The sequence below is a fragment of the Thermobia domestica genome, chromosome 4 (assembly GCF_964235325.1).
Source record: "Thermobia domestica chromosome 4, izTheDome1.hap1.1, whole genome shotgun sequence".
Taxonomy (NCBI): Eukaryota; Metazoa; Arthropoda; class Insecta; order Zygentoma; family Lepismatidae; genus Thermobia; species Thermobia domestica.
This window is the reverse complement of record NC_137457.1, coordinates 259,533,552-259,547,895: the sequence shown is the minus strand read 5'-3', so window position 1 is coordinate 259,547,895 and position 14,344 is coordinate 259,533,552. Positions and strand designations below refer to the sequence as shown.

The 14,344-nt window shown below is 35.3% G+C and overlaps 2 protein-coding genes across 2 annotated transcripts in view; both read left to right on the top strand.

The window, feature by feature from the left end:
- The first annotated feature begins 704 nt into the window (after window positions 1-704).
- Window positions 705-14,344, top strand: part of LOC145683489 (sialate O-acetylesterase-like) — a 104,579-nt gene continuing 90,939 nt past the window's right edge. Inside the window, exon 1 of the mRNA XM_081754828.1 lies at window positions 705-771. The gene's annotated coding sequence lies outside the window, so the exon portion shown is untranslated. The remainder of the gene's footprint in view (window positions 772-14,344) is intronic.
- Window positions 11,812-12,987, top strand: LOC145683108 (E3 SUMO-protein ligase KIAA1586-like). Its single transcript, XM_081754468.1, has one exon. It carries the CDS (start codon window positions 11,812-11,814, stop codon window positions 12,985-12,987), a length of 1,176 nt encoding a protein of 391 aa, XP_081610594.1.

Below are 14,344 nucleotides of genomic sequence, written 5' to 3'. Positions count from 1 at the left end.
ATGGAGTATACGAGTAAATTATAATTTTCTAACATTTGAACTTTCGACATAGGCCTACCACTGGAAAACATCATATATTTACAAATTAAATGAAAGATACACACTTGCTTGCTTGCTTAGTTGCATGGTGTACAATCCTAAAACTTTGCAAAATAAACACAAGAGTAGACAGGTAATTTGAGATACTTACATGTTACAATTATAAAAGCAGGAATACTCTTTGCAGTGACATACATAACAAGGCGATCATAATGGTAAAATCTTGCTTTAAATTCGATGAAAGGTAACAGTGATACACATTTACATATAAAATAATGATCTTTTATTAATTTCAAAATTATGTACACACGCGATCAACGAACACTTAACTGGTATTAGATGTTTTTATTTAACTTATTTTTGGAGGGGGCGAGTTGATGCTGGTACATGTTATCGTCTACGATAGCATATTTTCTCTCTCGCGCTGCTGATTGGATAGCTGGGTCTTGACATCTCTCTGTCTAACTGTATAATCCCACTAGTATATGGATGAACGTTAGGGGCTGAGTTAGAGAACTTCTGTATGCACCATGTATTCCTCATAGATCTCTATAGGCGACAGCGTTCAGCAAATATTGTAACGTCAGCACGCGCAGAGCAACGTGGGAAGATGGCCTTGGCCTATCCCATGCAGAAACGTGAAGGAAGAACAACAAAACTGTCTTTGTGTTAGTGCGTTTAAAATTGGTGTACAGCATCCATTTTGATGAGATCAAATAAAAAGTAGCTTCAGTAAGTATTTTCCCTCTCTGTTCAACTCTATGTCTTATAAACATGAATTGCAATGCGTACTAAGTTTAAAATATTATGATAAACTGTAAAATAATACACATATGTTGGTTAATGCATATTATATGAAGGGTTTGTGATAGCTTTTTTATTTTTTACTTTTTATTTTATTTTATTTTATTATTTATTTATTTATTTATTTATTTATTTTTGTTCTTGAGAGATCGTTGGAGGTCTCTTCATTGAAAGATAGTTTGAGGTTCCCTGAGTCTTTTAGAGGAATTTGTGGGATAAATTCTGGTACTTAACAAGTTTCTATATAAGAGGCCTGTACATAAATATGAAGCAAGATAATCTAATCGTAGAACTACCAAGAAAAATACGACAATCTATCGTAGAACACTAAAGAGTGAGAGGGTCTATTCAATTGGAGTCGACTACCACTTCAGGGTGTTTTGTATCATAAATTTTATATATGTACAAAAAAAGAGGGACTACGAAAAATAGATAACAATTCTTATTTACAATATTCTTCTTCAAACATGATACTAACATCAGATGTAACAGGAAGAGGAGGGAAATAACAGTAAATGCTTAGAGGTCGGAAACATGATAGTTTAAACCGTTGTGGTGGGTTTTTATTAGATTTAAAATAGCATATATATGTTTCATTTGAAATCAAAAAAATATTTGTAGCACACGCTCTAAAGCATCTTTGTAAGTGTTTTCATAAAATCGTCCATTTTCTAATAAGACGGTCTAAATGGAATTGGCCGGAAGCATGAATAAACCGGAAGGCGAATCGGAACATATACATATAAATAAACATATTGCAATGATAATAATGCATCCACAAACAAAATTTGACAAATACATATTTTGCAAGATTGATTAGAACACAGAAATGTTGGCAAACAGGATTAATATAGCACTCGAATATAATTAAAGGGTATCGTCATTATCTTTTTGGATCGAAAGATCCAATAGATTTCAGGCAAAAAAAATTGTCTGCCTTATATCTGGAAAACTACATACAATGTAGCCAAACCCAAACTATCACTTAACTCAGTATAATGTGCTTATTCCGTAAACAATACGAAAACTCGATTTAAAAAACGTTCAAAAATTTTGTGGCCCCTGATCCAAAAATGTATTAAAAGATCCAATATATTTCAATCGAAAATTTTCTTGTACGCCTTATATCTGGAGAATCACATATAGCGTAGCCAAACCCAAACTATCACTTCACTCAGTATGATGTGTTTATTCCATAAAAAAATTTACCAAAACTCGATTTAGCGACCGTTCAAAAATTTTGTGGCCCCTGATCCAAAAGCTAATTATTGGGTAAGATTGCAATCTTTTGATGCATTTTTTGGATCATTCCTTTGGCTAAGATCGCAATATTTTGATAATTTTTGGAACATTCCTAAACTTCTTGTTCATACTGTATATCTGGTATGTTTCGTCGTATTAAATGCATTTTTTCAATTGTAATTGCCTTTGTGAGAACTATCAAATAAGATAGACAAATAAAACATAAAGTTAATAAAACATTAAAGGAAGGTACCGTGATTGGTTTACATATCTCCTAATTTTTATCCTACAAATGATACTTTATGTGAATATATAACATATGTCGCCAAAGCTATTGGTACATATAACATATTGGAAATTTGAAAAATTATTTCTTTCATTCATTTTTATCCCTATGCTAACATACGATACAATTTATAATTATTGTAAAAACTTGTTTAACATGTGTAAATGTGCATAAATTATTAAAAGGTTTAAACTAAATTCATACATGTTTTTATAACATTGATGAAATCCTGAATCATCAATAAATAGCTTTACACATACATTTTTAAAGTTATACACGTTAACTTATACTAATGCGGAAACAATGCTAAGTAGTTCTCGGTGTACACCCTATAGTAAGTTTGCGTACCTTGCAGTGTAAAATACTTAATATCGGGAAACGTGTCCCTATAAGTTTTCACGCCATGTCGAATTCTTGCATGCTAACGTAAATGCATATGTTCCACCTAATAACAAAGGCGTGCGCATTCTTGTCAACACACAAGCAGCGATCACGTATGCTACGACGTGCTAGATATCTTACATGTAACTAATGTTACCAATAAAACATAAAGTACTAGGGTAATAGTTTGTAAAATCAATACCATGGCGCTCCATTCGAAAAGTACATATAGTGTACAATATCCTGCAAATTGTTTTAAAGACAAAGTTATGTCTAGATGGTGGTACTATCGTAAACAATACAGTACTAGTTTTGAAGGTAACTTTTATCCTGGTGATGGCAACATTTTTGTTTATGTGAACAAATAAACAAATATTTAGAAATCTACATAGAAATCTAGAAACATCTAATCATACAGTGTTTTGCTTACGCAGTTTGTTATGCCACTGAAGGCGTTGTAACAAGTGTAAATATATTTACATTTACATGTACCATATTTACATTTACATGTCCGCCATATTGTTATATGTTGTATGACTTCCAGTTTGTTGATAATGCATTTGTCTGCTTACCATTTTCTGACACTCATGAATGTTCTTTATTTGTCTACCATTTTGTCTTTTTAGCTCTGTGTAAAATAGTTAGAAAAAATGTTCCATAATTATAATATGCACCTATTTTACATAGGAAGACGAGGAGGAAAATAAATACGTTGTTCTTAGAGATAAAAAGAAAGACGAAGATAATATGTATACGTTAAAAAATGGAGTTACTACAGATGAACAGAATATAATGATTGAAAACCATCCTATAGGAGTTTGAAATAATTTGATAGTACACATCTAGTGATAATATAATAATTCGGCATAATAACTTAATATAAGAAGTGATAGTATATTAGTAGAAGGTACAATTTAGAAAATGTTGTACATTTGAAAATACATTTTACTTGGGTCTGAAATCAAAGTTACTCACAAGATGGTTCTCTAAATTGAGCCGGCCCTAACTGGCTGCTCTCTCTCTCTCTCTTTCTCTGCCTTACATGGATCTAATGTATACAACTAACGAGTTATAGTAAGTTATACTAAGCTACATACTTCAAACCAACTTTAATTCCAACCTATACTTAGGCCTATCTGGTAATCCTGTACATTCACCAGTGATGAATAGAGACCTGGAGCACCTGAATAATGTGATGATATTGATCATCTACGCTGCTCGACGTGTAAAGTACCTGTAAAGAAATAATAAGGCATTTTTTAAAAAATTGCTTATAAAATATGTAATAACTGACTTCACGTTAATCAGATGTATCCAATTTCGTTCAACGATTATAATCACAATGTTTTTGTATAAATGTTAACTGAATATTTTATCTTCCATATTCAAACATATTCGCCATTATGTTGATCGACTCTGTTCTCTTGGAAATCAAATGTCAAGTAAACTCGCGATAATTGTTGATTCGTCCTAAAAGACATGTAATGTTTTAGAATATAACTTACGTTATTCGGCTGAGGGGTAGAGACGTGTGTGTGTGTCGACGGGCTTGAATTTAGTTATGAAGTGTGTTATTTTCTAGGACTCGATTCTGCTGGCAACCTGAATTACTTTGTTTCGTGGTTTATAACTGTCATTATGCAAAGAAACACATAATAAATATTATTGGGCAGCACTGGGCATAATTATCTGCCATGGCAAATGTGTGTTTCCACTTTGATGGATGAACGCAACGCACAAGGAATTGAAACCCAACTGACGCTGGTAAACCGTTGTAAATTAAATATAGTTAAGCAAATATGATTATTTGAAACATAGAGCAGTTAAATTGTTATGATACGAAGAAAAAATTCTTACACAAGCTTTCATTTCAGAAGGAAATGCTGTTATAGGTTGATTAATTGTATCCCTGCGAATGCTGTTAAAGATACATATCCAAAGAACGAATTAAAGTATACCTTATCAAGTGACATTGTAAAAATACAATATTTTGCAATGATTGCATATATAACAATATAAGCATTGTAAATCAAGAGTGTGCGATGCCTAATACGACAGCATTTAAAAAGTGCAGAAAAATACAGATTTTCAAACAGTTCATAACCTCCAAAATATATATCTTTTTAAATGAAATGCGCAGATTACTAACATTGGATGCAACTTTGTATGTCAGTTAGCAAAACATTTTCTAAATAAAGATAAAACATAACATCTCAGTAATGAGATTTCGTAATGGAAAATATGTATATATATGTCTTGGAATAGTTTCATGATGTTATTACAGTTGATATATTTATAATTTTGTTTTATCTTTGGTTACTATAGTATAGTAATACCAGGTAATTAACATATCTTTTAATTCCTATCTGTAGTACTGGAAAACAAAAAGCTAGCATTTTTTGTCCTTTTTTAAAACGAAAGGTTTACTCCTTTACGGAAAAAAATAAGATTACAAGAATTACCGATGTTTACCGAAAAAATACGAGGTCCAAATAAATATTTATCAATAAATATCATGTAACATCGCGCAACGGTTACCTTGTTCATGAAAATAAATAAATAAATAAATACTTTGCTTCCGATTTTATTTTTAAAGATTCGATACATCTTTTCTACAGAAAGTACGCGTTAAGTAAGTGTTAATTTAGTTCAAAGTGGTTGCAAACAATAGTTTTTAAAAAATAAACTTGTCGATTGTGGTAAAGTCAAACTCATGTTTCCCTGTTGTCTTTTACGCATATAGAACACGAACCACCCATTTATATCCTTGCAAGCATGGCATATATTTCTGCAAACTACATAATTAACAAAGTGTTCTTGTTCCCCTGATTAGTTTTCCGAAATGTTTAAGTCTTCATGTTCACGAGGTCTTATAAAAACAAAAAATGGTGGATAAGGAACTGAAAACATGCAACAAACTCTATGGAATAAATTGTAATTTTAATGTTGTTCTAGTAGACGTCCATATTTCTTCTACTTTATTGTTTTTTAAAAATGTGCAAGTAGAACAAGAACCTCGATGTTTTAGCAGTCAATGAGCACCTGCTTATAACCGAAGCGTGGTATGCGTGAAGTATTATCCTGGTATCAGCCTCTTTATGATTAGATTTCAGGAATGGTAGGGCTTCTCCTTGTGATGACTCCAAGTGAAGTAAGTCTGTAAATCCACTTGATGTGATAATTAACTGTTCGTCTTTCAATGTTTGCCTACAGAACCTAGTCATCTCTAAAGAAAGAAAAACTGCGAGGTCACATTTCTATTCAGGCAAATCATTGAAATATTTTCACTGCTGAGGAAGCGGACAATCTCTACCTTTAATACTTCTCCGAATCAGTCAGTAAGTACTTGCTGATCGCCCAAATCTCGTCTCTCCTTAAATAGAATATGGACTGTAATGGTCGAATAAATCATCAATTCGTGAGCACGCCCTGTTTGGAAAGTTCAGCACACATTTTACAAAAATATCCGCCAAATCAACACCAGCCAGGTGGAAGAAATTAGAAAAAGGGAAAGCATGGAATGTATATTTTAAAAATCATATTTGCTAAGTAACTTACGATCTGGTGATGTGGATGATGAGACGATAGCACGTGCAGAAGAATTTATAGTGAATCTCTTCATTGATCAGTGTTGTCTGTGCTTATTTGGTTGGTCACAAAAAAGCAGACAATCTTCCATCAATGATAGGTACTCTAATGTTCCACCTCAAGCGAGCACACCTTCAAACATACATTTGGCGGCACGCCAGCGACTCGAATATTGATTTCCTTCAACCCGAACATTTTGGTTGGCAAACTACGAATGGAAAATTGGTGCCCAAATGGACCACTCAGGAATCTATACCTAAAAATTGCCCAGAGTTAAAGTCTTGTACATGTAAACATATGTGGGATACAAACAATTGCAAGTGTGTGCGGGCTTCAGTAGAGTGCATTAGAATCTGTCCTTGTAATGGTAATAATTGTTATAACTTACTTTAAACACCTATGTACCAGAAAATGATTCATCTGATGAGGATTCAAAAGACTAAACCTATAGTAATATGTAATTTTGCAAACATTTTGCGCAGATTTGATATGATAATGTAGAATATTACTATAGTTCTGCTTGTTTCCAGTAATTAGTAAGTATTTTATAAGGTTCTATATAATATTCTCATAAATTACATGCAAATATAGTTATTGAGGTTTCTACAAAAACATTTTTTAAAGTGACTATTTAGAAAATACAGGTCTATTCTTGATTTTAGAAATGCCCTTCAGGTGTAGAACAATGTTATCAATCACCTTGTATGTCACCTGTAAATGGTGTTTGCCCTCACTTAAGACATCTTTACATATGTTTCTACATTATTTCTATTTTCTGCTTTTTCATTATGGTACGATAAACATTTTTGTTAAAGAAATAAGGAATTATTTTCAACGACTGGTGGAAATACCGCACACAAATACAGTTTAAAAATCGGAATCATCCTGAATATCAACTGTAAACGGATTTTACACTATAAAACACATCTCTACTTATTTCAAAATTTTGTGATCCTTATCGCACGGTCGCATCAAGTGACCGGAGATCAAGAAATTATCATGCCAGTGCAGTACAGCTCAAAGGAGAAGGGTGAGAACTATTCTTTAAATATTAAAAAAAGAATCAGCTTTTATTTCGGAAACGAAACTGTTATTGAATGACGTGAGCTGAAATTCATTGGTGAATTTCGGAGCACCAGCATCCGAATCAAAGCGCACTTGCTTTCAAACTTACCTCGCTGTACAGCTACTTCTAGAAGCAAACTAACAATATTGGTAACGTTGGGAAGATAATTTAATGCTCTACAAACTTAATTAGGAATGTTCTTTCCATATCTTAACTCATTGGGAAGGTACAGAGCAAAAGGAAAATATTAAACACAAAATATGTCAGTTTTTAATGCTCATGTTAAACTTTCCGAAAAACCCTTGAGTTTATCCAAAGCATGAATAGACAAAATCGTAAAGCACACCTCAAAGATAAAACCGGAAAAAGAAATTAATTAATATCTTAATTAACCTAGGAGAAATTGCCCCTTATTAGATAGGTTCATTTTTTATGCTCAGTAGAAAGGTGAGGGGGTGTATAGGGAGAACTTCCGCTTGTATCAAGCGACCGGCGGTCTAGAAATGATCAGAATAGTAGACTTAATGATTTAGGAACACCGGTTGGTTTCACTCTCTCGGGTTGAACCAACTTGTGTTTTGGAAACTTTTTCAAATTCTGCCTCCCGACTATAAATGCAAAGTATTAATCACTACTATCAAAGAAACCCAGAGCTACAGCCTGAAATTAAACTGCTACAGTAACCAATAAGTAAATTCAGGATATGTTTAATTGCAGTTTCCCGATGAAGAAGGTATCTATAACTTTTATGTGGTTTCTGTTGTAGTACTAACATCGTATTCAGCAGTTACTAGTATATAGCACAGCTGAAAAATGTGAACACATGTTTGTCTTTGTTTGATCAAGAGCGGAAAATGTCAACAAATTTTCATCTCTGATTGGCCGAACAGCTATTCAGGTTATTGAATGGTTTTTTATTTGGTTTTCTTACCAGTTTTCCAATAATTAACTGCCAATGGTTAATTTAAGTTAAAATACAATATTGTTCTTCATTTGCTAGTAACATATTAAATTATCCGAAATCAAGCAACTTTCCAGTGTTGTGAGCTATTTAACAGAACAATCATTCACTTAGATCACATGGACATAGCTGTGTTTTCTTCAAGAGACAATATTCCATACATAACGAACAGTGGCTTGGGTTCATGATATATTTTCAGAAGAACGAGCTGTCAGCAAGGGGTATGGTCACTGTGACCTCTTTAAGTGTATTCTACTGTACGATTTTTAACTCTGGATAACTTTAATGAGAAAAGCGTACGCCAATTATTCTTATACCCTGAATGAACTATATTTTTTTTACAAACACTATCCATAGTATCATCACAGGAAGATTGCAGATAATATTGACCAACATGTTGCAGTGTGCCCAGAAATGCATTCAAGTGAACGGATGCTACTTTCAGCATAACAGGTCATCATATTACAATATCATTAGTGCCATAATATCAACCAAGACAGTTGTTTAAATGCTGAGTTATTGTCTCGTGTCGTAGACTTTTATTAAAGAAGGTTATGTGTTGTGGAAGGAAAGTGAAAGTAACAATAGCTATAAATAAAACGATACTAAGTCATACTACAGAGGTTTATCAGTCTGCATCCGAACAACTTGGAGATAGCGACACTTGCTAAACACACAACGAAACTGTACATGCAAGGGTATTAGTATCTCTGCATACAACTAGTATGCATGCTATTCTATTCGATGATACTCTAGAATCTAGATGCTAGTCCCTGTGTTTTTGATGATGCGGTCATTGTGCTTTTGAGTTCTCAAATGACACCTTTCATCACATCGGGTTCGCACGGTAAATGATTTCTGGAAAGCCTTCAATAGAAGCCAGAACTCTGGAAGCCAGGAGTGAGAAAATGTGTCCCTGGTATTGCTGCAACGAAATCTGTTGCAGGGGAAGCGGCGACGTTGTTCAATGGTTCACACCACTGACAGATGGTATCTCCAGTGATATATAGTGACGGTTAGAATATCTTAGGTAAGCATCAACTTCAATATGTTGGACTGGAAATGGATCAATCTCTATATGAGGTTATTAAACTGGCTTCTAACTACATGCACTAATACTTAAAATGTGTTTTAGGACAATTTATTTGGATCTAAGATTTCGAATAAAAATGTTACAATTATCAAAATCATTCCTGGATTCTTGTTACACCTTTATTTGATTTTGTAATCAATTGTGACTTCAAAACATTGCTTGTATGCGTAAAACGTTTACTAATTATTGCATTGCTTCTTTAGTTCGTGCCGTTTTGAAGAAATGAATACATTTCCTGTTTGAGGGTTGAACTAATTAGACAATGGATTACTGTTATATTACCCGCAGTTGTTAATGGCTTTACGAAAGTTCATTTTCGAATAATTTGCCATGGATAACATTCGAGAAAAACTGGAAAAGGCAGTGTACTGTATGAACCATATCTGAGTAATACGTCAAATAAGGAAGGAACCACCATTCAAGCTATTCCATGTCAACACGTCTACCACATGTGGACTAGTTTTGTCATTGTATGTAATGGTCCCTTTGTCCTTTATTTTGCCTTTTTCCTGGAAGTTCTGCATGAACACAGAGTTGGAGTTGATCACAGTATAGAGCAGTAGTGATGGTAAAATCTCAGCATAGGAGTCATTCTGGATACTGTCCTCGCACCACGATTAAACCTCTGACGTAGTTGTATCACATAGTGATGGGCAGTGCTTAAAGTGAGGCGGTATGAGCCGGTTATGCATCCGAAAGTTAGAAAATCAGCCGGCATGGCATACCTGTAAAAAATAACTTATTTTAAATTGTAATTATTTAAATTGTAGAAAAAATACACATAGAAATAAGGACGACGTTAACATTGAGTCAACAAATATGTTTGTACTATCAAAGATTTCGTTTCATTTTCATTTTTGTCCTTCGTTCAATAAAAGACCTCCCATCCCTCGTTCACTCTGTCGTTCATCTGTTTACAATAATGGCATTTTCTTGACAATTGGTGAAAAAAAAAGACTTCTTACCCCCCACCGCCCCATGTTTTGGCCAACATCGAGGGAAAACATTCATTCATATTGCTTTGCTTGAACAAAGAGGATTTGCTTGGGGATGTGGGCTAACGGTCATGACACCCGCTTCTGAAAAACAAAACGTGAGGTACCAAGGAAGCAAGATAGGTTTTATGAGCCGCCCTGGAGCCAGGAGTTGTCGCTCGTAGTTTTTAGAAGGTAATTTTAAAAAAAACAATGGAAATAATGCATATTTGAATGAAAGGAACTTCGCAAAAATCATCAATGATCAAAATTTTGAATTGTGCCAAACTACACACAAAGTTCACACAGATTGGCATTACACACTAAATGCACACATAAGACAAAATTGCACACATTTTGTGTAATTACACACATTGGCAACGCTGTGCCCCTTCTGATGGTGTGGTGCTGCTGTCAATGTGGGTTTTCCCGTACGTCCCTCGAAAGAGGAGGGACAAGTTGCTGCAACCGAAAGCTTTCAATTGTTTGATGCGGAAGCATTGCCACAATGATTTATTTGACGGACTTCGCTATACTCTGTCTTTTTAGCCATTTTAAGTAGCCTACGATTTTAACTCGTCAAGACCAAACGACTGAATGACAAATTGGCAACAAAGTCGAGGTCATTCACTTCTTTTCCCTAATCAAAGAGAGGGTTTCCTCCGTCAGAGGGTGGCGCGGGTGGGACCTAACTATGTTTTGCATATTTCCGAGGGTTCATCTGAGATTGATAAGGCTCTAGTTCGCGTAGTTCCCAGCTTACTACAGCGCCTACGCCCAAGTTGTTTTTTACATTTGGCAGATGCGAACTACACATGTCTAATTCAGGCCGTTTCTAAGTGTGTTGCTTTGCTCCTTTAATGTTGTGATTGTATGTGGTGTGCTAATTAAGAAAAATGAAGCGTACCCAGAGGACAATAGAATCTTATTTCAGTGCTTCTAGTGGTAATACGAAGAGAAGTAATTCAGATGTAGGTCTTTCACAGGAAGACTCCGGAAGTCTACAGGAGAAATCTGCCGGCTCAAGCTCAAGTGACACTAGTGGCTAATTGTTGAAATCCAATAGTGCACCTTTGTGCTGGAACCAAAACGAAGTTAACATGTTTAAAGAAAAGTATCCGTGGTTAACTGTCTCGATTACTCTTGGCTGTGTAAGTTGTCGTAAAGTTCAGGACTTGAAATGGTATTCAAGTGTTGGCGTATCGCTGTCACAACAGTGGATTGCGGGTAGTGTTAAACCTTTCGGGTCTACTACGGAAATGCAACAACATTCATTACGGAAGAAAATTTTCGAACATAACAAAAGTATTGCCCAGTGCACCGCGGAAAAAATACTCTTGGAAGCTGAAAACCAGAGCTTAGAAAAACTTTTCGATAATGAAAGCAAATATAGCTTTGAAACAACGTGTCGGGTTTTTCGAACAGCATACTGTACTGTGCAGGCCGTTTCTGGATCATTCCCATTTAATAGATCTTCAAGGTGCCAACGGCCTTGATATGAGGCGAATTTTACACAGTAATGTATGCGCGGATATTGTAAGCCACAGTAGTGCTGAAATGAAAAGTAGACTTATTGAGAAAATTAAATGTGCTAAGTCCATGATAGCCATTATTGTTGATGAATCAACCACATTAAGAAAGAAAAGCGCGTTAAATATTTATATACGTGCGCGTATTCCGGATTGCGAAGGAGTTGAAAGTAAAGACAATAACTGTAGTGATGATATGTATACGTTCTTTTTAGAACTATTGGAGCTTCCGGATCAAAAATCAGATACAATATCCAACGTTCTTATGGATTGTCTTCGAAGGAACGGTTTTGAAGAAAGTTATCTCGGGGACTACCTGGTTGGTTTCACAAGTGCTGGCGCTAGTGTTATGTGCGGGAAAAAATCTGGAGTCGGATCAAGATTACAACAACAATTTCCCAAAATCGTATTGTGGCATTGCCTTAGTCATAGATTGGAACTTCCTGTAAATGATGCACCGGAGACTATTGGAGGTGGTGTGAATCATTTTAGTATTTTGGTTAGTGCTCTGTACAAGCTGTACAGTCTCCCTCCAAAAAATTCGAACGAACTTGAAAAGTGTGCACATGATGTTGCAAGTCAACTTAAAAAGATAGGTCGCATTATAGATGTAAGATGGGTAGCGTCTTCTTTTCGCTGTGTAGAATCTGTATGGAGTTCATACACTCTACAGTATATACACATTGCTCTACAGATTCTAAAAAACAGCTACCGCAACAGTAAAGAGCGAAGTCAGTTCCAAGGACTAGCAGATAAACTAAGCTCCTACAATTTTATTAAACTTTTAGGACTTCTCTTTGATATTCTGCAGGAATTAAAAGGTCTGTCAGAATTATTGCAAATGCGTGACTGCACCATAAAAAGAGCTTATGATATGATAAAGCTATATATAAATAGAATAGAGAGTTTAAAATGTACGCCAGGGGACAGTGAAGATAAAGTATTCAAAAGTGTTGAAACCGGGGGTTTAAAAGGCGTGAAACTTAACAACAAGCACATTAATTTTCCATCTGTCAACAGATGACAGTTCATACAGTGTATACTGGATAACCTCAAAATGCGAACCATTAACGAAAACGATACGAATCACAAGCTAATAAGTCAAATAGAATCTGTTTTCAGTGACTCTGGTGACATTCGACAAGGTGAGAAAGAAATCAAGGAACTTGCTTTTAGGTTTGGATTAAATTCACATGATGTTCTTCGCGACTTTGTGCAATATAAGGCAACAGGGAAAAGGATTGTTACCCTAACTACAGTCTCAATGATAATCTACTCAAACTTACCACTATTCTTACCAACCACTTCAATAGCATCCAACCTTCCTGTTTATTGTTATTTGATTTGGAAAAGGCTTTCGATTCAGTTTGGCACGATTGATTAATTTACAAACTTCATCTTCTACGACTACCATTCGCATATATCAGATTGATTTATCACTATCTTACCAATCGCATCCATCTTTATCTTTTCCTATTTTCCAACTTACTGGTGTACCCCAAGGGTCAGTGCTATCGCCACTCCTATATATATTATATGTTCGAGATTTGCCTGTTCCTCCTGACCCTATCCACACCTTTACTTTTGCAGATGATACTGCTTACCTTGCCTGTGGGAAATCTATTCAGCATATCAATAGTATACTTCAAGAGGCAATAAATAAGTTCTGTGACTGGTGTAATACTTGGCGACTCCGAATCAACTCCACTAAAACACAGGCACTTGTCATCATACCATCAGAACGTACCAGTCGGGTCCGACGCAATAGATCTCTTTTACATCTTACCATAGCAGGACACGCATTTCTGTCACAGGCACAGCGAGGTATTTGGGTGCTTTGATGACCATCTTTCATGGCGTGGACATCTTCAGCATCTCATATCTCTAGCGCAAAATAAGCTAAATCTTCTGAAGAGATTAGTCGGTACTTCATGGGGCCTTCATCAAGAGACTGTGTTACATACTTACAAAGTCTTCATACGACCATCTATACTTCATGGACACATCGCATGGCTTAATGCCAGTAATAAATTCTACACCCGCCTCCAGATATAATTGAAAGAGATGCATTACGCCTGGCATATCGCATCAAACTGCCTAGTCCTACCCGGCTACTATATGATCGTATTCCGTTTCCACATCTTCTTCTTCATTTGGAAAAACTGCGTACCAGATACATCACTACTCGTTGGAGGCAAGGCCATCCCATCCTTTGCAGTAGTATACGTATAGATGCTGAACAAGACGTTCCACCCCGTCTACAACCTACACCCCTTCAGCATTTAATTAAAATGTATGTTCTTTCCCATCCTGACGAACACATAGACGACTATCTATTAGCATATCAACCACCAGATTTATCATCCAACATCTATCCATCT

What these genes read in the sequence shown, in the direction of transcription:
- LOC145683108 (XM_081754468.1), top strand. Translation starts at nt 11,812, where the DNA reads ATGAAAGCAAATATAGCTTTGAAACAACGTGTCGGGTTTTTCGAACAG.